At 44.3% G+C, this 23,981-nt stretch overlaps 1 protein-coding gene across 3 annotated transcripts; it reads right to left on the minus strand.

Moving 5' to 3' along the window:
* Window positions 1–563: 563 nt before the first annotated feature.
* Window positions 564–16,840, minus strand: Nars1 (asparaginyl-tRNA synthetase 1). Of its 3 annotated transcripts, none has more exons than NM_001025635.3 (15): window positions 16,741–16,840; window positions 15,628–15,707; window positions 12,598–12,663; window positions 12,418–12,510; window positions 12,241–12,330; window positions 11,104–11,182; window positions 9,964–10,034; window positions 8,620–8,706; window positions 6,033–6,254; window positions 5,732–5,931; window positions 5,206–5,341; window positions 4,270–4,383; window positions 2,698–2,829; window positions 2,262–2,393; window positions 564–1,572 (listed from the first exon to the last, which is right to left on the minus strand). In NM_001025635.3, the coding sequence occupies exons 1-15, from the start codon at window positions 16,781–16,783 to the stop codon at window positions 1,441–1,443; spliced, it is 1,677 nt and encodes a 558-aa protein (NP_001020806.2). In that variant the 5' UTR covers window positions 16,784–16,840; the 3' UTR covers window positions 564–1,440. The 3 variants fall into 3 exon arrangements, with proteins under 3 accessions (NP_001020806.2, NP_001385496.1, NP_001136421.1); NM_001398567.1 differs by having other exon boundaries at window positions 15,628–15,710; NM_001142949.2 differs by lacking the exons at window positions 12,241–12,330; window positions 12,598–12,663 and having other exon boundaries at window positions 15,628–15,710.
* Between the last annotated feature and the right edge of the window lie 7,141 nt (window positions 16,841–23,981).

A 23,981-nucleotide genomic window follows, 5' to 3' on the forward strand; every position in this document is an offset into this window, starting at 1 on the left:
AGAACCAGTGAGGAGAGCCAGAACTAGAATCTGGACTGTCTGCTGTTCCTTGAAAGGGTTGAGGGATGGCCTTTGTGGTCCTTAGAGCAGAGCAAGAGTCACACAGTGAGACCAATCACCCATGGATGCGGCCTGTGGTCACGCATGGTCGGGCCCTCGGTTCCATAGTCTGATCCTTCTTCTTACCCAATCCTGGTTCTTTTCATATTTTAACGATCAACCTATTTATACAATTTATACAAAATTCAAGGTGACTGAGCCTAACGTGGTCCCTTGAATTCTGGTGAAGCCTGTCACTAAGCAGACTAGGCCCAGGAACTAGGCCACAGTGCCATTTCCACCAGTCCTTTACTGACTTGCAAAACAGCAGGGAATTTCATGTGTTTCAAACTAACAACTAAAACGTACAAAACATTGTAACTAGGACCCAAGCATCTGTCAAATTTTAAATAGTCATTCTGTCACTATCATGTAACTCTAATAATACTAACTTCAGAATCTGAGATTTGCAATGTGAGTCAGAGATGGTCAACGTTGAGAAAATAAGTCAGCAAAATGTCTTGTTTGGTTTTTAGCGACTGTTCGTTTATTGGTTAGTGGGAGTACAGCCCATCGGAACACACGACATGCATTTGGGGGAGAGCAACTGTGCACTGCAGCCGCTGTAAACCTGCTGAGTGTGCGAGCAGCGCAGACGGCACCCACGGAAAAGGCAGGGATGACTTAGCTGTCTACGGTGGCTAAGTGCAAAGTCTTTGGGAACAGATTTACTTTTTGTTACTCAGGAATTACATCAAAGAGGAAAGCCCTAACTGCCCCCCGTTCTTAAACTAAAGGCTAAGGGGGTTGGAATCATTTGATAACCCACCATCCAAATCACGTTCATTGCAAACTGTAATCCAATTCCCCTTCATTAAGTTTTCCCTGTCAACCCATACCCCTCAGGATTATACACACTGTATGAGTTCAGAAAAGATTAATGTGAATGTAAGGGGTATGTATTCGACTCCAGCATCTTTGTCACATAGCCAATTTCTTTTAGATGTCTGCTATAACAGATTATGTAATAGATTAAAGAATTCCAGTGACACTTAAGAGGACAAAAAGATGGAGTTACTGGAACGTCAGACCATAATTAAAAACTGAATAATCATGTATGGTTTATTTAGTACAATGATTATAACCTATAATACAATAAAACGTCTCCATAACTAAGGAGTGATATGCCATGTATTTTCTCAAAATTTTGTATTGAGTATTTTATTAATGTCATTTGCTGTTCAAGTAACACCTACTGCTTTTTCTGATAATGGGAAGAAAAAACATAAAGACAGGAAAAAGCTACTACCCCCAACAGGAAGTCAAGGGACAATTGGGCGTTTGTTCTTTTGTAGAGGCAGTCTCAACTCTTTACTTCCTTCCTGCTTCAGGGCCACGTGGTTATGGCCTGCAGCGCTGGAGAAATCTCGGGTACAAGCACACGTCTCGGATGTGATACCTGTTCAGAATCCAGCTTAGAAATCGTTCCAAGCCCAAGCCATACCCTCCGTGAGGACATGTACCATATTTTCTCTGTTAAATGAGAGAAAGAACAGTTAGTTTAAAACTGTATCTAATCACATTAAAATTATTATATGAGCTAATTTCCAAAATGTAACGTTAGCTCATCGTAGTAATTCAACCCAAATCCATATGCCTTCACAAACCATGCAGAGAGGAATATTCAGTGAACCATCTGAAAGGAAGAGACTTCGCCTTTCAAACTAATTGCCTTGATTTATCAGAGGAAGGTGAGGAATAGTATTAGGTGCTGGTGAGATCTAATAATTTATTTTTTAAAACCACAGCAGGGGTTAGCAAGGTAGCTCAGTGAAGATCACTGGCCGTTCTTCCAGAGGGCCTGGTACAAATCCCAGCATCTACACGGTAGCTCAATACTATCTGTAGGGGTGGCTCCAGGAGATCTTAAGCCCTCTTCTGACCTCTGGGGGTATTGCATGTGAACAAACATGCAGGCCAAATACCCATTCACATCAAAACAAAAACAAAACAAGCCATAGCAGATAAAGAGCTTTATAGAAGAAACTGCTGTGTGGCTGTGCTAAAGACAGAAACAGCAATATCCCAGGGACACAGGAGGCACACACAGCCACAGGAGGCACACACAGCTCATCTGCTATGTGGGATTCTGGCCTCCTAAACAATGGATGTAAAAAGTATTACAGTGAAAAAAACAAAGAAGTTTAAACAATTGCTTTTACCTGATCTGTATACCAGTAATAAGGAGCGGGGTCAATCCCTTCCCTTTTATAGCCTTCTAGAATCTCCTCACTGTCCCAGGAGCGCATTGAGCCTCCCACAATCTCACCGACATTGGGCATCAACACATCCACCTTAAAACAGCAAGTCAAAAAACCCACAATTACCACCACTCTACCAGACAAGACTGCAAGGCTTTAGGGAAACTACACACCAAGATGCTAACTTGAAAGGAAGCCCTGTGACTATGTAAAATTCAAGTATTACTCAAATTCTTTAACAGAACATGTCAACTGTTACCAGGGAAGGGGTTTTTACTTTAATTACTGTCATTCTAGGTTTATGAAATACTTGCCATGAGCTATATCTTATCCAAAATGACAGTTCCCAGACCCTTAAAAAGCAAATTTTCTAATACTCTTAGAATCACAAACTGACAGATTCGGTAAGCCGAGGATCCTCAGGACAGCGCTGCATGTAGAAGGACTTGATCTCCACAGGAAACCGACACAGCAGGATTGGTTCATTAATGGTGTCTGTCATCAGTCTCTCAGGCGCTTCGGGAATATCCTGAGGTTAAAGCAGATTTCATTAACATTTAAAACTGCAAAAAGAAAGCCGCTCTTTCACTCCTCAGCCAGCCCTGGCTATATTCCTACGATGTACTAGAGAATGCATACAGACCTATAACCCGTGCACACGTATGATTTATTTTAAAAAGAAAATATTTTAAGCCTACATGTGGCTATCAAATGAGCTGCAGCAGGATCAGGTTTAACACAGCCCACACTGTGCTGAGTGCCACTAGGGAGGGACCCCACTGCCCAGACACCTCTAAGTTATCACTAGAGACTGCTCTCTTGCTCAGTGGCCAGACTCCAAGCAGAAGGCAATCAGTGTATGCTCCAGAACGTGACTGACCTGCAGAGAACCGATGGCATTCACCTTTAAACTGTTACCTAGACCCCTTTCCTGTTACAGTAAACCTCTCATTCAATGGTAGAGACAGTCATAAAGTAAAAACCAATATTGTGCTATTATACCTGCAACAAAAGCCAGGAAATATTACATGAAAAGCCAAGCTAAATTAGTCTCTCTCTCAAAACATTCCTTCAGAAACCAGGGATGTTTCAAATCAGAACTCAAAACTCCTTTGCCAGTAAAAGCTGACAGAGACCTGGACAGGACTCACTGACTGTGTAAGGACTGAAACAAAACCAGGCAGTCACTGGCTCCGGAGGTTTGGAGACAGGGATGAAGTGGGGGGCACTCACATCTCTTCGGTTATATCTGTCTCCCACACTGGTTCTGTATGTGACAAATGCACACCTGGGAAAGCCTGCAGGCCATTCCTAGCTCTAGAGCCCTGTGCTAAGAGAGGAGGAAATGTACAATACACACTAGCACACACTGAGGGCTTCCTGTGCCACCAGCCCTGACCACCTGCCATCTGCTAGGAGAGGGTGTCACTTCATGGTAGACATGAGCATAGCTGGGTCACTAGCCTTCAGTTCTATAGCAGACTGAGCGAGAAGCCCTCCTAGGCACTGAGACATTAGGGCTCTAGAGCTGGGAACTGTTCCACTCAAAACATCACAAGCTGAATTTACAAGACAGTGAGAGCGATGTGTGGAGACCTGAGACACCATTTGTTCTCCACATAAATCACTTCAGAAGTCAAAGCAAAGCTCGGTAGAGCCCGAAGCTCCTTATGATGCGCCTGTGAACACACACAGGGATGGTCAAACATGCATCTGAATACTTGAAAATGAGCTGGCTGAGGAATGATCATCAGTGGTAAGAGAAAAAGATGCCGTGTGAAAGAAGAAACCCAAATATCCTGGAACTCTACAAATAAGCCCTGCTCTAAAGTACACTCCATCCCAATTCCAGACAGTCTTAAGTAGTTTCTGCCACCATTGCCTTGAGGGCAAGCAGAGGCGTCCAACATCAGTAAGTAGCCAATCAACAACCTGCTCAAGCATACGAGCCTGAGAAAGGGACACATACGTCTCCGAACTCGTAGAACGTCCCGTCTTCTTTCTTTACATCGTGCTCCCTCAGCCACTCAATGGCATCTGAATAGTTCATCCGCCGGAAAGGCCGTTTGGGGGCTTTAAAGTTCTAGAGTAAAAAGAGAAGAGCAAAAGTGTACATAAAAAGAAAGCATCCAGCCTTAAAATGCCTGTTAAGAAATGTAAAGGGATGTGTGTGTGCGTGTGCATGTGTTGGGGGAAGGGATGGTGGAGAGATGGCTCAGTGATTGGGTATGAGCTGCTCTTTCAGAGGCCCCAGGATCAATCGCCAGCCCCGACATGGCAGCTTATAACCAGCTGCAACTCTAGTCCCGGGGAACCAGTGCCTTCTGGCTTCCAGAGCACTGCATGCATATGGTGCAGACATACATGCAGGCAAAGCACCCTTATAGACATAAGATAAAAATACAAGCAGGGGGGGCTGGGGATTTAGCTCAGTGGTAGAGCGCTTACCTAGGAAGCGCAAGACCCTGGGTTCGGTCTCCAGCTCCGAAAAAAAGAACCAAAAAAAAAAAAAAAAAAATACAAGCAGGGGATGGGAGTGGACCCTGGAGAGATGGCTCGGCAGGTAAAGCCTGATACCCAGGGTCTGATGTGTGGACCAAGGTGGGGAGAGAACCAACTCCACAAAGTCCTTCCCCGCCTCCCACCTGCACCATTACACACAGAGTAACAATGAACCCTTTTAACATAGAAATCAGTTCTGCAGTTCATTATTAGCAAAGAGTAGTTCAGACGAAGAAACACTTAGGAATCGTCTCTTCTATAAACTATAGTCCCTGGCAGTTTACCAGTATTAAAATCTTCAAAACATGCTTACTTATTTCAGTTCACCAACCCTACAAGAATAGAGTGATTCTGTCTTCTATGAAGACTGGAATCCTTTCACTGGAGACAACACGACACCTACCGGGTTAAGGTCATACACTATGCTCGCCACTGGTGACTTCAAGACTCTGTCCACCACGTCACACACCAGGTCCTCTAGACGGCTCAGGAGGTCCTCGAAGGTCAGGAAAGGACACTCGGCTTCCACGTGAGTGAACCTGAGGAACAGACACAGCTGGGCACTGAGCACTGCTCCTACTCACACAGACCTCTCTCTCAGCAAAGCTCTGAGCCCCAGAGAGCTGTCTGCAGTGAGCTGTAGGTATCTCGCAAGCCTCACTGAAGCTCAGTGAGACCAGAGAATAGACTTTGGCTGTGGCCTAGGAAGCCACCTGCCTTTTGTTCTTCTTTGGCAGGGCCTTGTAGCCCAGGCTGGCTCTGAACATCTAATCCCCCTGCCTCTATCTCCCAAGTGAGACAGTCAGCATGTGCCACCAGGCCCACTTCTAGTGTGGTCCTGGGGACTTAACCCTGACATGCTAAGCATGTACTCTACAGCTGGCCTCCAGCCCAGACCAAGGAGCAGCTTAGGAAAGACAATTACATACTCAGCCAGATGCCTTCGTGTCCTGGACTGTTCAGCCCTGTAAGACTGGGCTATGCAAAAAACATCTCCCAGGGCTGGAAGGCAGGTCTCCAGGTACAGCTGTGAGGACTGGGTCAAAAATGCTTCTTCCCCAAAATAGTCAAGCTTGAAGAGTGTGGCCCCACCTTCCACCTGTGTCTGCACCAGTGTTGGAGTGGTTACCTATGAAGGGGAGAAGGAGCAGACAAGCCTGCTGTAGCCATCACTTCCAAGTGGCACCAGGCACCACTTGCCAAAAAAGGTGGCCTGAAACAGGCACTTACTTCACAGTAGCCTCTGTCGAAGAAGTGGTCCCTAAAGCACCTGGTGATCATGGACCGTGCTTTCAGGATTTTGGACATGTTCTCTCCCCGGATCATCATATGCCGGTTGTTGAGCTGGACGTCCACATCAGACTCCTCATTGATCAGGTTGTCAGCTCCTCCAGCTGGGGCCAGCCCCACCAGTTCCCAGAAGTCACAGCTCAGCTCATGGCCTCCCGGAGCCTGTATTTGTAAAAGGCAGAAGAGAAAAGCAGAGAGAGTGAGACAGACACTAAAATTTAACAGCACTGAAGATGTTATACCCAAGTTTTCAGGAAGGTGTTATTTTAAGAACATTATTAGTGGTTTTAGTCTCCAAAATTAGAGACCCAACAACTCAATGCTATTTTACATTTAATGCTTTTTTCCATGTAAACACACACAAGCATTTTGTAAATTAAAAGGGCTGTGGTAATTTGATTATGCTTGGCCCATGGGAAGTGGCACTAGAAGGAGGTGTGGCCTCGTTGGAGAAGTGTGTTCTGTAGGGGTGGGCTCTGAGGTCCTATGCTCAAACTCCACTCAGTGCCCGTACTCCTGGCTGCCTGTGGAAGAGAGTTCGCTTCTGCTGCTTGCAAATCAAGATGTAGAACTCTCAGCTTCTCCAGCACCATGTCTGCCTGCATGCTGCTGCTTCCGGCCAGGATGATAATGGACTGAACTTTGGAACCTGTAAGCCAGCCCCAATTAAATGTTGTCCTTTATAGAGTTGCCTTGGTCATGGCGTCTGTTTGCAGTAGTGAAAACCCTAAGACAAAGGCATATATACTAAGAATTACATCAACTCTAACTCCATGACCTGGAGTAACTACCAACAAGTATTAGTCTAGCATTTGTCTAGAGAGTTAGTTAACATATTTTCCTATATTTAAAACTTAAATACGGAGTTTAAAAGCTAGTTCAGCAGTGAAGAGTGCATACTACCCGTCCAAAGGACCGAGTCGTTTCCAGCACACACATGCCGGCTCACAATTACCTTTAAAATCAGCTCCACGGTGTTTGATGCCTCTGGTTTTTGAGGGCATCTGTATGTGTGTGTACATGACACATACCAACACACATATACATAATTGAAGCAATAAAAAATAGTCTTACTTTTAAATGGAAAATTTTAACTAAAATCAGTTATCTACTTAGAAAAAGATATTCAGAATTTTCCCTGTTGGCTCTATAGAAAGTAATTTATTCTAAAAGCCTCTCACTCACGGAGCATGTAATTATCCTGTTGCCAGTGGGACAGCAAGTAATGCCATGACAACCACTCCATTTGTAATCACAGCACTTCAAGGAAAGCTCAGTGAACTTCACTCAGACACTCACTTTTATCACAGAGCAGGCTTTTACAGGAACTCTGGGACTAGGAGTATTTGCTCCCTCTTGTGGTTAATGAGCTACATTTGTGGTGTTTTTTTTCCCCTAGGCAACAGTTACAACCACAGTAGCTATTTGAATTGTAATTAACAACAGGTAAGTGTTATTAGAATAGGTTTTTGCTATTGGCTAAAGCAAAAATACATTCTTATGTTTCCCTCCCTCCCTCCTTCCCTCCTTCCCTCCCTCCCTCCCTCCCTCCTCCCTTTTCCTATCTTCCTTTCTTTTTTAAGACACCACCAATTCCTGTTCAAAAAGTTTCGGTTTAGACTGGTGTTTTCTATAACTTTCAGAGTTTAAATAGGTTTGGCCCCACAGACTCATATGTTTGAAACCCTGGCTCCTGGGAAGTGGCACTGTAAGGAGGTGTGGCCTTGTGTGGCACTATAGGGGTGGGCTTTGATGTTTCTTTGCTCAAGCTCTGCTCAGTGTGGAATGGCCTATGGAATTCAGTCCCTTTAGCTGCCTGTGGATCAAGGTGTGAACTCTCAGCTCCTCCAGCACCATGTCTGCCTGGATGTGGCCATGCTTCCTGCCATGATAACGGACTGAACCTCTGAACTGTAAGCCAGTCCCAAGTAAATGTTTCCTGTGTAAGAGTTGCCTTGGTCATGGTGTCTCTCCACAGCAATGAAACCCTAAGTAAGACAGTGGGTTAGCGGCTGGTGATCACTCAACTGGGATTCTCACAGAGGCCAGTTCAGCCCCATCCAAGTCTGCTGAATACGTCCTTTCACTTGGATGTAATTAGGTGTACCATGGTATGTCACGGCAAGAAACCCATCACTAGGGGTTGGGGATTTAGCTCAGTGGTTAGAGCGCTTGCCTAGGAAGCGCAAGGCCGTGGGTTCGGTCCCCAGCTCCGAAAAAAAAAAAAAAAAAAAAAGAAACCCATCACTAAAAGTAGCCTCTCTATCTCGAGCTTCTCAACTTCCAGAACTATAAGAAAAATATCTTTTTGTCATAAGTTTTCCAGTCCATGAGCTGCTGTCATAGCTACAAAAGGCAGATTAAGGTAAAAAATACACAGTGTGCATATTTTATTGGACATAGTATATTGATTTTATAGTATTTGACACTTGTGCATTTATATGACAACACCAAATGTACCACTACAGACATCGGGGACAAACTATTAAACACCTATTACATTACTCCCTTAGTTTAGCTTACTTACCTGTTTGCCCTTTGGAGTTAGGTTCAGTGTCCCGTATACCGCCACGCTACTCTCAGTGGACAAGACTACTCCATTGTAACACTGACACTGTAAAAAGGTCAAAGTTCATATTAGGCTACTGAGGTTGGTTTAAAATATTCTAATAAAGTTAAAGGAATTATTTACAAACAAGCTAATTTTGGTCTGGTTTTCTACTGGAGATAGGGTCTCATACAGTCTTGCTAACCTTCAATTTCTGACATTCCTGCCTCTAAGAGAAAGTGCTGGGATTATAGGCTGTGCTACCACCCCTGGTTCACCACTGATTTCTAAAATTAGAGGAGAGAGGGAGAGGAAGAAGAGGAGGGAGAGGAAGAAGAGGGAGAGGAAGAGGAGGAGGGAGAGGGAGAAGAGGAGGGAAAAGAAGAGGGAGAAGAGGAGGGAGGGGGAGAGGAGGAGGGAGAGGGAGAAGAGGAGGGAGGGGGAGAGGGAGAAGAGGAGGGAGGGGGAGAGGGAGGAGAGGAGGAGGGGGAGAGGGAGAAGAGGAGGAGGGGGAGAGAACAGAGAACCCAGGCTAGCTAGCTATTTTTGGAGAAGGCAGAATTATCAGTGTAGCCATGCACTACACAATATTTCTATTAGCAATGACCTATTGATATGATAGCTAGTTAAGATTTGTTCAATGAGATCGATTGCTATGACTTAAGTGGACAGAGCTTCTCTACACGATGATGACCAGTACATGCTAAAGTCATTACAGGAAGAGAGATGAGCAATTTGACAATAGTGGGATAAGGCTGCTCATACTTTACTAATTAGAGAAACACAAGTGGGCACCATGTGCCTCTTGACATAACCGGAAGAACAGAGGCTCATTCGTAGCTGAGTGAAGGAAATAAAAATCCAACACTATAGACGAGACGTCCATTCATAAAAGCAGTGCAAGCAGAAGTGCACTGAGCGACACAGGCGAATCAGTCAATCTCACAGCATGAGACACAATCCCACAAAATAGTGTTTCTGGGCTTTCCTCCCACAAGAAAACTGGGGAGCTGAAGGAAAGATGGCGGCAAGGAGACACTGTTACAGATAGGACATCTAGGGAACAAACCAGGACCTTCCATAAGCTGACTCTCTAGATGGTTCTAAGACTTGATGTTTCAAGACATTTCCACAACAAAAGCTTTCCCTGTTTCTATGGCATAGTCAAACCTTTACATCTGTGACAGATAAAGGTTTGACACGGCATCCAGTTAACACAGTAAACATCTAAAATATGTACATAGGTCCTAAAATTCTCAAAATTTATAATTGTGGACCCTATTAAGTACAGTCTTTCAGACATATTTAAGATAAAATACCTACCAAGTCATCTGACAAGACACACTGAAGATAACCCGTACCATCTCGCAACACCAAAAACATCAGATTCTTTCCTAGAAATGAGAAACAAAATTCAGCCGGTCTCAAGGGACTCCAGAGCACTTCATAAGCTTTAGAAGTTCCAACCTCTCCATTGGAAGTGCCCCAGGCCTGTTTTTTATGTACTGTACGTTCTACTCATACAAGGTCCTTGTCATCCACATGATCAGTTAGTCCTGAACTGAGGCCCTATTGTATTTACTTCTGATCCCCTACAAAGTAAAGAACAGGGCAGAGCACTCAGGATGGGCATAAGATACTCACTCACTTACATCCCATTCGTTTTTAATGAAAGACTTGATAATCGCTTACAGTAAAGTAATAAACTAATAAAACGGAGGGAAAATGTCAGGGTGATTATAAAAATCGAAACTGAGACACTGGGGACAGGGAGAAAGCTTGTGGTTAAAGTGCGGCCCATGCAGGCATGAGGAGCAGATTTCAGATCCCCAGAGCGTAGGTTGGGGTGGTGGCCCTTGTAATTCCAGTCTTAGCAGAGATGGGAGCTGTCTAGAGCAATCTGGTTAGCTAGACCAGCCATACCCAGGAGCTCTGGGTTCGAGTGAGACCCTGCCTCAAACAGAAATAGTGGAAGATAAATTCTGGATAATTTCAGACATCAGTCTTGGGTGTCCACGTGCTATGCCTCCATATCTGACCACGTACATTCAAACATGCATTCACACACACCGTACATGGAAGGGCGGGGGAACCACTAGGCTGCTGACATAAAAAACAGAATATAAAATAAGCACACAAAAAACCCTGTGCGCATATTCTAGACAAGGATCTGTCCTTGTAACACATGTCCCTGGTTCTCATTAAATAACTAACATTCAGTCTGAGGAGGATGGGGTACTTGTTATACACCTCCTGACCACTGTGATTTCTAACAGGTGAAATCATGTCTAAATTTCAGAGTCACGTGACATAGGAACAAATGTAGGCTATAAACTATTACACCCTTTAAAGAGACAGTACACCACGAACCTAAACAAACCGGAAGACATGTCTCTATGCTCGTCTTCACCTAAACCAGGACTATTTAGGACTGTAAAAGGGGAAAGAAAACCACCCACTCACCTTGCCTTCGTAACCTGTGGACCCAGCCAAACACCTTCACTCTCTGGCCTCTGTATCCTTCTAATGCACTAATCTTTACCTGTCAAATTTAAATGAAAACTACTTGAAACATGTCATTATTACAAACCAACATTTTCACCAATATTCCATAGATAGCAGTAAAATGTCAAATGTCAGAAACAACCACTGGCAGGTGTGTGGCAGACATACTTACTGCCAGCTCTTGTAAGGCAAGTCCAGGTAGGAATTCTATGAATTCTAAGCCAGTCAGGGGGACATTTGTCTCAAACAACAACCAAACAACCAATAACAACAAACCAAACCAATCAAGAAAACCCCCACACCACAATAATCAGTTAACAAAAACCAAACAAAAAAAAAAATCACAAATAATAAAAAATTGGAGGCAGTTCAGAATCAAACACCTTACTATGCTGGATTTAAAAAGAGAGAGAAAAGAAAAAGTCCTTTCCCATTAATGCAAAATTGTCAATGAGAGACACCCCCCCCCGAAACTGTTTCAGATACTGTCACAGAAAATCAGTTAATAAGTGACTGTCACCCACACTAGCCACAATCCCAGCCTCACAGGTCTCAACACCCAGAGACCAGAAACCTAAGACAGAGAGGAAAGTGCTGTGGAGAGGAACTGGGTGCCGTAGGGAAGCAGTTAAAGATGACAGACACTTCGCCAGCAAGAGCATGACTGAAGCCCAGGCCACACTCGCTGCTGGGTCGGCAGAAATCTGTTTGGGTTCCAGAAAAAAACACAAGAGCAAACCTCCTTTCAAAGAATCGTAAATTTCTGAAATATTTGTGAAAAATCTACTTTTTGACTTTTGGGTGAAAAAACGGATTCTAGAGAAGGCAAAGTCATTTGCCTCAAACTACCCAGCACAGCTAGACGGTAGCCAGCATCTGCGGCTGGTCGGTCGGAGCAGAATCTACTCATCACATAGTGTCTAAAGTGGAGGACCAAACTGAACCTCTAAAATCAGCCTCTCGGCACTCAGAACACTGTCTGTCTGTTCTTCCTAAAAAAAAGACAGAAGAGCAGAACAAAAGATGTGCGCCCGCAAACCCAGGAGTAGCGCAGATGCGGCCAAGCCCACAGCACCAGGGACGTCAGACACTCACACATGCTGGCTCCGGCAGGCTCGGGTCGTTTTTAATGATAATTTTTTTTGCTTCCTCCAGGTTCTTTTCTCTTCGTAAGTTATCTTCTGCCTAATTTTAAAAATAATGCAATCGGTAAATACAGTCCTGGGTGTTGTGACTATAAAAGTGAGAGTTGCAAAGAGGTTCACTAGTCACCTCTTTCTTCTCCCGGGAATCACTCTTCATCTGTTCTCGGTGCCACATCTTTTTGATGTTCTTCATCTGTGACTTAGAAATAACGTCCCACCTCTGCAAAGAACACAAAGACATGCATTATCTTCAACAACGCCATGTGCTCAGAAAACCCAACCTCGGAGAGGGTTTGGTGTGCCCTACCTCATTTTCCTTCTGTGAATCCACATAAATGGTGGGAAACGGCTCTTTTCCAACTGTCATCAAAGCCTTGGGTGGGGGGAGAAAGAAAGCATTTCTTCAACATCATGCAATGCTTAGTGACCAAAACCACACCTGGTTATGAACCTCAGCATCACCAAGGGCCCTGAGGAAAGCACCAGGAGCCAAGAGGCAAGAAGCCATGTCAGCAGGATGACTCACTGAGCCTCCACAGAAGGAGTTTGCTCGAAGAACTCCCCGAGTCATGATTCTGAAAATCCCAACCGGTTCAGCCACGCAGTAAGCAGCCTCTACCTCCACCCGCCAGAGAAGAGAGTCAAATGGTCAGGACCAGCGCAGCTAAGCCAACAGAAGAGAGGCAGTAGAAAGCAAAAAGGCTTTGCCGACACCACTGAAGGGTTACAGGCTTTTAACATCTCAGGGGCGGGGCTGGACCCAAGATAGGCAGGTCTAAAACTCTTTCAACAAAGTAGAAGCCAAGTTACACAGAAGGCTAAGCTCCATTTAATTTGGAAAATTCTCACGAGACTTTATTTTCTCATCGATATTGGCATATCGATAATTGCTGTATTATATATTACATATATATTATTATAATATTATTATATATTACTTAGTAGTTTATAGTTTGTGTGGTTTAAGTTAGTGAATATAAAAACATTTAAAAACGCTTTTAAGGTTTTTATTGAGTGAGTGTGTGTAGTCAGAGGACAACTAGAAAAGCAACTTTCTGTTCCCATCACATGAGTCCTAGGGACTGAACTCAGACTGTCAAGATTGGCTGCAATCACCTTTACTTGTTGAGTCATCTCACTGGCCCCAAAAAGCTATGTTTTTTTTAAACAGGGTCTCTAGCTCAAACCAGTCTTGACCATGTAGTGTAGCTGACCTTAACCTCTTGACCCTCCTCCTTTACCTTCCAAGTGCTGGAATTACAGGTCAAAGGCAAAGGTGAGTATCTTAGTAACCTTCAAGCACTGTCTGAAGATTTCTCTAAGTATCTTATTCTCTCTGGCAATAAAGTCTGAAGTTTATAAAGCCTGACCTTTGACATCTTACCATCTAGTCTTTGCCTGTTTGAGCCCCTTCTAGGGCTACTAAGCTGCCCTGTGCTTCAGCTGCTCTATGAGCCATGCATCCTGACCTGTCTGGTTTCCTTCTTCAGCTAAAAGCCAGAGGCCATAAAGTTACAAGACAGTCACCAAGAGGTTTAAACAGTTAGGCCTATGAGGAAACATTAACATTTAAGATTAGCTAAGACCCTCTCCCCATACAAAATGACCACACACACACACACACACACACACACACACACACACACACACACACACAACCAGCAGTCATAAAGAAAATGAGGGGAGGAATGCCCAAATTCCTGAAAAATCTCCACCAATTCCCAGAGAAGACATGCACAGCCCCCACTGACTACTTCATCCTTCTCCCTCTATTCTGAGCCTTCCAATCCCCAAGGCTCGAAATGCTGCTTTGCAAGTTTATCCCCCACTTCTACTATTCTTGACCAGTTTTTGTTCACTGTTCTAAGACTCAAGGCAACCGAAACTCTGACCTTCCAATGTGGCTTAGTCCACTTGGTGACCTGCTCGAGAGCAGAAAGTGAATCTTCTGACAACACCAACAGAATCCTTAAAGGGTGAGTTTTCATGGACAGACTGCAAGTCCAACTCTGGCCCCATCAGTGTGGAGGACCACTATGAGCACCTACATTCTTTGTATGGATGCTCCACCTCCTATCAACACACAACTCATCTGCTGAGACCTTGGAATCCATTTCCTTCCTGGAACTATACACAGATACTCATCTTTAATGTTGGAGATGGGAAGAGCCTAACTGAAAGGCACACCTTCAAACGACAACATGCTCTCCTGAGAGTTACCACTGGTCTGGAAATCACAGGAGATATGCCTATTGAGAAAGACTTCCCTCCAAAGATATTAATGCATCCCATGTGGCCCGACCTTAGTAGCAAACATGTCAAGGTTAGGAGGATTCCATGACTGATATTGTCAAGTGTCTACAGAAACAAGAATTGGCCAAATATGGACACACAGAGAAAGGAGTGTCAGGGTCTTGCTCTTCCAAAGAGGGGGCATTTAACCTCCCCACTTGTGGAGTAGCTACAGCCGGAGGACTCCAGCATTCCAGTTCAACAAAGTGAATAAACACTATAATGGGAACCCCTTAACCTGATGTGGTTCATTCTGAATTCCTGGGACACGTGTAACAGTCCACTTCCAATGAGCTAACCTCATACAATGTTCCTAGGTCCCCGAAATAATAGTATGCCAAAAAAGTGCCATTTTTTGCCTTTGGCATTCAGAGTCATGGGTCTGCTTTAAGAAGCTGGTCCACCTGGGTTGCTGGTATGTCAGGTCTTTGGGTCTCAAGGTCAAGATGCTATCTGTAGTATGGTAAAGTAAGCCATCAGGAGGCCTCTTCAGACTCACCCGGGGAACGGGCTCAGTGCTATTCAGGGGACTCCTACTGTCACAAGAACCGAAAAACAGTCTAGACAGAGAAAAGAAGTCCAGAGATGAACACCTTGTGGTAAAGGAGGAAAAAACTCTCACACACACACACACACACACACACACACACACACACACACACACACACGAAAGCTTGGGCTTTGATCTACCACTATTAAATAAACATGTGTGCACACTCCCTTCACCTTCTTCTCAAAATCTAGTGTAAAATAAAAGTATTGGGTTGGGGAGATGGCTGAGTGGGTAGAGGTGACTGCCTCGAAGCAGGAAGGCCTGAATTGGAGTTTCGTGCTCAGCGTTCACATAGTAGAACAGAACAAATGGTTGTCTCCTGACTTCCACACTTGTGGCAAAGGCTCAAAGATACTACCCTCTCTCTACCCACCCTTCACCCCCAAATGCAGTACTTTCTTTTCAAAGAAAGAATGAAATAAAAGTCTTGACAAGTCATTCCATGTCGACACTCATTACTAAAACGCAGAACACTTATCCTGGTGAGATTACCTTTAGGCCTGTTTTAAATGGTTTCTCCTTGGTTCCATCCCCCGTTGCGTCATTTCCTTCTCGGTCAGAGACATAGAGCTCTGCTGGTTTTTAAAAAAAAAAAAAAAAAAAAAGAAAAAGAAAAGTTAACTCATCCCTCATCAGTAATGCTCAGACACTTAACAATCCAACTGCTTTATCAATTTCCTGTCTTTGTAAACAGAAAAATCATCTGATTTGTAAAAACTCCCACGGCCCAAAAGAAGTCAACATACTATTTTTCCAATCTCCCTGTTTAAGACTATCCCACCTCCCAACACAATGAATTGCAAATCTGACTTTCCTGCATTTATTTTCTCACTATTTTAACCTATTCGCACTTCTCTCTAATTGGCTGCACAAAAAAAAAAAAAAAAAAAAAAAAAAAAAAAAAAAAAAAAAGGCAGAGCTTTAAAATTCATCCTAACTTTATTAGACGCTGTATCTCAAAAGCCTGGGGAGAATTTATTTAACCTTTCTGAACTTGCTTCATCTATAAAGTCAGGAAGGCAATATACACCGTACAGGGCTATACTGAGAATAAAACAGAACAGGATGTGAATCAGGCATCCCAGTAACAGTGCAGAGCGAGCAAGTGAAAATGCCAGTTCCCTATGCTTTTCGAAACACATCCAAACTCTGGGGTTAAGCCGCAAGGGGCCTCGCAACTGTGACATAGCCTCAGTTTCTTAAATATTTTTATTTTTACTGCTGCAGATCTCACAGAGAAATGAGGTTGTGCGGAAACTAATTAAAAGCTTTAAGTCATTCCCAGAAGAACGACTGAAAAACCGCACATCTGGGGCTTCACTAAGTCCGAGACCCTTGCAGCGTTTTAGTCTCAGGAGAATCACGAGACTTTCGCGGTGGGGCTAGGCCAGGGAGGCGATGGCGGAAGGAACCACAGGGCTGGAGCAGAACCAGACAGGGGCCACCGAGTCGGGTGCCCTGGTGGCTCAGGTCTGAAGGTCTGGGGCGAGGCAACAGGGCCCCACGACTATTTGGGGTGCGCCCACGCCGCGACAAGCACTAAGGGAAGTTCTGGAATTCGGCAGGAACACTTCTGTGCTGTGCCACACGCCGAACCCCACTCACCTAGAACCATGTCTGCAGTCCCCCTGATCACCTCTGAGGACATCGACACTGCACCACTGCCGCCAGCTCACCCCAACGTGCACTGAAAGCTTCCTTGACTGAAGCGTTGCATCAGATCACCTAGGGCAGCCGTCGCGGATATGAGTCAGCGGAACGTCGGGCATCCATTGGCTATACGAGGTGGGCGAGTGACTCAGCGGCCGCCATTTTTAGTTAGGGAAGAGAACACTTCCGGTTCGAAGACAACTGGGCGGGGTGCAATCTCTGGGCTTTGGAGACGGAACTGCAGGTCTTCGGGTTGGGACGAGCATCTGAAGAAGTCAGTCTCCCTTGGTTCCCTGCCGTGCACCTAACTGAACGCATTGCAGGTTCTACTTTTGAGGAATCCAACCACCATAGGGGCAAAGGGGATTTTTTTTTTAGATTTATTTTTTGATTTCTATGAATGAGTGTTTTGCCGCTACACGCACCAGATGCGTGCCTTGTAAAAGAGAGGACATCGGATCTCTAGAGTCCTGAGTTCTGGATGATTGTGAGCTGAGAAGCGAACCCAGGAGCTTCGGAAGAGCAACAACTGTTCTTAATCGCTGAGTCCCAGAAAATATACTTTAAGAAAGAAATTGTGATGAGCCGGCCATCTACAGACTTCCCCAATAAAACAACAGTTTATATAACATTTAATTGCGTTAGTTGATGTACTAATCCTCAGATGATTTAAGATATGCGAGAAGATTTGTATAGGTTCGTTGCAGACACCATGCTATTTAGCGTCCGTTATTTCATTATTTAACAATCTCACTGAAAGCGAGGGATGGCCGCACTCCCTGCGTCTGGCGGTAAATCTTCTATGGCACCAGTCAGATTATGGGTAACGTGTTTGGCTAGGATGGGTTTCGTGCTCCCAACACAGCGCGGAGTTTGGGAAGCGATTGGCTAACTCTTCTAGGCAAACAGTCTCATTTAATCTGATCTCCCTCCAGGAGCTGACGTTTCCTTGCTGCGTAGCTGAGAAAGTGCACTATCAGAAAGTGGCTGGAATTTGCCAGTGCCCTTTATTGATTGACTTGCCTACTGAATTGTGTTTAATTAATGGCATTGTTCAGGCTTTGGTCATTCTAGGGGCGCTCTGTTCTTGTGGTCACCGTGTTCCTGCGCTGCGCTTTCCGAATTGTTCTGCCCTCTCTGCTCACTCCACTTGGTTCGTGGCGCAGGGCGAATGTTGTAAAGGATAATTAATGTCTCTATTTAACTTTCACCATAGTTACCTGCCTAAGTTCAGGGCAAACGAATCTGACGTCGCCATGTTGACACCGGGCAGTTTCCGGGCGCCTGACCTGGTCCAGTCAAATTCACAAATGCCTTCCAAGAACTTTTGTTCCACTCAGTGTTTTGCTCCACAAAACAATTTTTGCAGAGAGAAGAGGCAAGAATCATTGTGAGGTCCCCTTCCTGCATTCCAGCCTGGGGAGGGGTTTAGTGTGTGGAAGACGTAAGTAGTGTGTAACATCTGTACGGCAGACGACAGTGGAGAGAAATCACTAAGGGACTTATTTTAAGGCACCGAAGCTGCAACTTCCCTCCCGCCTTGGAGACTTAAATTTAAGCACAAGTTATTTTGTAGATTCCTGGAGTACCTTTTCTTTGCTGATTCCCCAAGCTGCTTCACGTTTGTCTGTAAGCACCCAGGAACAATAGGAAATAAAATCATTTAAAACCTAATATCCCATTAAGGAGGATAAATTTGAGCAATTAGGACCCCAACGCTAGATACACTCGAAAATATCAGTTACTGTAGGTTTTTTTATTTTTTATTTTTTTTTTAAATCTGAAACTTAAAACAGATAGCAAATAAACAAAAACCCACCAAAAATAACAATACGACCAGGCTGGACTACACAAGGCTTTATATTGAAAGAAACAAAACAAAAACAAACAACACCCTCATGTCTTTCCTCACAGCAGTAAGGGGGGGAGGGACCCTAGAATTCATATAAACCAACCAAACAAACAAAACCAAAACAAAACAAAAAAGCAAACAACCCCTCCAAAACAAAAACAACGAAACCCCCTCAGAATAGCCAAAGCACTCCTGAGACGACCACAGAGCAAACAAGAAGTATCATGTTACTCCACTCCAAATGAAACAAGCGGACCCTCCACACTGCCCAGCCTCTCTGGTGTCCCGTCAATGGCCGCCCATCAAGGAGGACCTCCACAGCCAGTTAGGCTCTCCTAGAGGCACGCCCCATCCAATATAGCATTTTCAAATGTTGATTCTGGCGAATCAAGTTCATGTCTTTCTGTGAGCAAGGTATATGCTTCACCAACAGGGCCAAGTACCGTGATGTCAAGTTCTGAGGTGAAATTTCTGGTACTTTTAAAGCTATGAGCGTTTCTTCCGTGCGTACTACCATTGAAGTCTTTGTGTTCATCTCTACATTGTTGTGACTAAATCTGTGACATAAGGTAATAAAGGAATAATTTAGCCCATGGCATCAGAGGTGTCAACCTAGCATGGGGGAAGGGTGAGATAGAGCAGAACAGTTTACACTGTGGGTAACAGGCAAAGAAGGGTGCCAAGACAGAAGCAGAGGTGCCAAGGAAAGAGAGCTTCAAAGAATGCATCCCAAGTAATGGGTTTCCTCCAGTATGGCCAACTTTCTGCTTTTTGCCACCTCTCTATAAGGTCCCCTATTATGAATCCATTAGAATGTTCATTAGGCCAGAGCCCTAGAATCTAGAAACTCTGGAAACCCTCACAGACACACTTAGAGGAACACCTTACGAGTCTTCTAGTCATCTCTTAATCTAATCGAATTGACAGTCAGCCGCCGCAGCCATCTTGACTGATAATGGATTGGTCATCACAGAGACCTATGGTCGTGGTGTTTTATCACACGCAGGGACAGGGAGACAAAACGTTCTATTTCAGATTAAAGTTGTGGAATATGGAATATATTATGTATGCACAGTTCACGTTTTAGTTTAAAAGCATGAGAAGATCCTTCCATTTTAGGTCTTGTCCTCATCAAATATCTTCTGTTCTAGCCCTCTGTCTTATCTTTTGAGACAGAGTTTCTTGCTGAACCTGGACTCTGCTGATATAGCTGGACTAGCTAAGTAACAAGGCCCAACAAGCCCAGGGATTGTCCCGTGTCCACTTCCCCAGCAGTAGGAGGTTTGGTGTGTGTAGCATAGCCAGCTTTTATGTGAGTTCTAGGGAAGAAATTCAGCTCCTCTTTCTTATAGCGAAAGCACTTTACCAACAGAGCCATCCCTTCGTCCTATCAAATACCCTTTAAAGAAGCATGTGTGCACATATAGAAGCGTGGAGGCCAGAGAAGTATATCAGCTGTTTGGCATTATCATCTGTCTTATTCCCTTGAGGCTGGGTCTCTCAGTGAACTTGGAGCTATGCTGGTCTCCAAGGATCCTGTCTCCACCCCCACAATACTGTGGTTACCAGGTATGGGCCATACCTGCCTTCTCTCCCCACTTCCCTTCCCTTTCCCCTCTCCGTCCCCCTCCCCTCCCCTCTCCCCCTATACTGGGATTCAAATGCAGGTCATCAAACTTGCACAGCAAGCATCACTACCAACTGGGCTATCTTTCCATTCCCTGCATCATCTTTTTAAAATAATGTATGATAAAGCATAAATATTTAAAGTGTCCAGTCCAGGCGAAGGTATTTTTTTAACAGATGTATTTACACATGAAACCATCACTATAGCCAAGATACTGAACAAATCTACTTCATACCCTAAGGTTTTCCCATACTGTGTGCTCTGTGTGTGTGTGTGTGTGTGTGTGTGTGTGTGTGTGTGTGTGTGTGTGTGTGTGTCTGTGTGTGTGAGTTTAAGCAAAAATCTCAATTGGATTCTACCAGTGAAGACTCAGGAGCCAGAAGCTGGAGCGAAAGCCTGTGAGCACAGAGGCAGAGAAAGCATCTAGCTGATCATCCAGCCTATGTCCCTCTCTCAGGCCATCTCAAAAAACCTTCCTTCAAACTGAACGTCCCTCCCCACATTTCTCCCCCTCCTCCTGACTCCTCCTTACTCTCAATAGTTATTTCTTCTCTCTCATTTTTTATTGCATATTTTATGTATTTACATTTCAAATGTTATTCTCTTTCCCTCCTCTTCTATTCCCCCTCCCCCTACTTCTATGAAGATGCTCCCACTCCTACCCACCCACTCCCACCTCAACACCCTGGCATTCCCCTACACTGGGGAAACGAGCCTTCACAGGATGAAGGGCTATTCCACCTATTGATGTCAGACAAGGCCATCCTCTGCTACATATGCAGCTGGAGCCATGGGTTCCTCCATGTGTACTCTTTGGTTGGTAGTTTAGTCAGGAGCTCTGGAGGATCTGGTTGGTTGATATTGCTGTTCTTCCTATGGGGTTGCAAACCCCTTCAGCTCCTTCAATCCTTTCTCTAACTCCTCCATTGGGGTCCCCGTGCTCAGTCCAATGGAGCTGCAAGCATCCTCATCTGTATCAGTAAGGCTCCTGTCAGCAAGCACTTCTTGGCATCTGCAATAGTGACTGGATTTGGTGGCTGCATATGGGATGGATCCCCGGGTGGGGCAGTCTCTGGATGGCCTTTCCTTCAGTCCCTATTCTACTTTTTGTCCCTGTATTTCTTCCTGTGAGTATTTTGTTCCCCCTTCTAAGAAGGACTGAAGCATTCACACTTTGGTCTTCCTTTTTCTTGAGCTTCATGTGGTCCATGAATTTCATCTTGGGTATTCCAAGCTTTGGGGAATATCCACTTATCAGTGAGTGTATACTATACGTAATATTTTGTGATTGGGTTACCTCACTCAGGATGATATTTTCTAGTTCCATCCATTTGCCTAAGAATTTCCTGAAGTCATTGTTTTTAATAGCTGAGTAGAACTCCATAATAATTATTTCTTAATCTTATCACCACTTCCTGTCAACCAGTTGCTTGACCTATGGTTGACTTTATTCCTGTTTACAATATCCAAGCAGGAAGCTTTTGGCTTAAAGGTATTTGTTAAGACTGAGCCACACCACACCAAAAAAAAAGTTTTTTCCCAGTAAATAACACAATCTTGGGGGTTCACAGTCTGCTCAAATATACTGCACGTTTTGTATTGCCTTCCTTCCTCTTATGTTTCCCTATTGATAATGCAATCTCTCTCTCTCTCTCTCTCTCTCTCTCTCTCTCTCTCTCTCTCTCTCTCTCTGTGTGTGTGTGTGTGTGTCTTATGTGTATGTGTCTGTGTTCAAGTGTCTATTTAAACTTCTTTAAGGAAGAGCTACGCTGCTACAAAGTGGGGATTCATGGTCGTTGGTTTTGCTCGTGGATATTCAATGTTATTTGTAGAAAAGGATGTTCTAGCCCCACTTAATTGTCTTCGTTCTCTTGTCAAGAGCTAGCTGTTCACATATGTGTGGCCTGATTTCTGGTCTCCTTTATGTTCTTCAATCTGCAGGCCAGTGCAATTCCTGTTTGACTGCTGTAGCTTTGTCACACTTGGATCTCCGTGGTGATCCAGCCTTCCATGTTGCTCGACTGACAGACACCTGACTTCTGTTTTGAGGGCTTCTTTTGGTTTGCTGAGGCAGGGTCTTGCTATGTATTTTGGGTTGGTCTTAACTTGCTATGTAGCCCAGCTGGCTTTGAACTCCTGATCCTCCTGCCTTAGCCTCCTGACTGCCTTTTAGGGTTGCAGGCTTGAAGCTGAGAGGATTGATTTTTTTTTTTTGGAGGAAAGATTTATTTTGGCTCGTAGTTTCAGAGCATAGCCCCTTAGCCCTGTTGCTTTGGGTCTGTGGAGGCATAATCGTGGTGGGAATGTGTGGGGGAACGGACCCATTTGTGGTGATTGGGGATTAAAAATGAGAGGTATGTAGGCTCTCATATTTCTTTTAAGGCTATTTCCTCACATAACTTCCTTTCACTGGTTTCTACCTCCTTAGGATTGCCGCCCCCCATCACAAGAGTGCCACAGGCTGGGGACCAAGCCTTTAACATACGGGTTTTAAAGACATTTCAGATCCTACCATAACACCTTCCATCTTTAATTTGGTTTCACCGTTGTTTTTTAAGTCCTTCTAAGTCTTTGTATTCCCAGATGAGATTTAGAATTCCCTTGAAACAGAAAATCTATGGGATTTTGGCTGGGATTACATAGCTTCTGTGCACCAACCCCACCTCTTTCACATGAAAGGAGTGAGCGGTCTGCCACAGTTCTAAGCCAGGCCCTCTGTCTTCACAACGAATTGTGTAGACCATTCTCAGTTTCCCTTGGTTTCTCTTCTAGTGTCATCCGAAGATACCTAACTTCATTTAGCCAGCCCCATCTCGTTGATTTCTAGCCTTGGTTCGTTTTTGTTTGTTTGTTTATTTGTTATAAACCCTTCGGTAGTGCCAGAGTCATACATGTGGCTTCCCTTGGGGGCAGATACATCTGCACGATGAAGTTGGGGAGCACAATGACTATGTCACAGGGTAATAGCTTTGAGATTTTAGTGGCTATTTCTAAACTGCCCATATCAGAGTTTCTTCAGTTCTGCCAATAGTGAAACAACTTGTTTTGTACACAGCTTTAGCAGTACATTACCAAGCCTTGCTAGACATTTTCTCTTAAGATAAATCATCTATTATCTATCTATCTACCTATCTATCTATCTATCTATCTATCTATCTCAATAATCTATTTATTTACTTAGATAGGGGCTCACATGACCTAGTTGGTCTCTAACCCACTATGTAGCTAAGGATGACCTTGAACTTTTAGTCCTCCTACCTCTTCTGAGTGCTGCTGACGTTACAGGCCTTTGCTACCATAACTAGGTGTTTGTTGTCCTGAGACAAGGTCTCACTGGCTGGCCTAGAACTGGCTCTGAAGATCAGGCTGGCCTTTAACTCTCGAAGATCTAGTTGTCCCAGCTGTAATTAAAGGTGTGTGCCACCATGCCCGACGACACCACATTTTATACCAGGGCTAGGAATGGAGCCCAGGTCTTCCTGCAGGCTAGGCAAGCATTCTACGAACTGAGTTATAATCTAGCTCAGATTTTCCTCTATTAAATTCATCATGGGTAAATGAAAATTCCAAAACGTATCATTTGTCCATAAAGAGCCCCTCCCCCATGGCCATTTTGGTGGTTTAATTGTATTTCATCTTTATTATCCTGTGGCACCTGTTATGTCAAACAAGTCTAGAAATTGCTTTGAAGGTTAATACAGATATTTAGATCTGTCC

This window comes from Rattus norvegicus, chromosome 18 (assembly GCF_036323735.1).
Source record: "Rattus norvegicus strain BN/NHsdMcwi chromosome 18, GRCr8, whole genome shotgun sequence".
Classification (NCBI taxonomy): domain Eukaryota; kingdom Metazoa; phylum Chordata; class Mammalia; order Rodentia; family Muridae; genus Rattus; species Rattus norvegicus.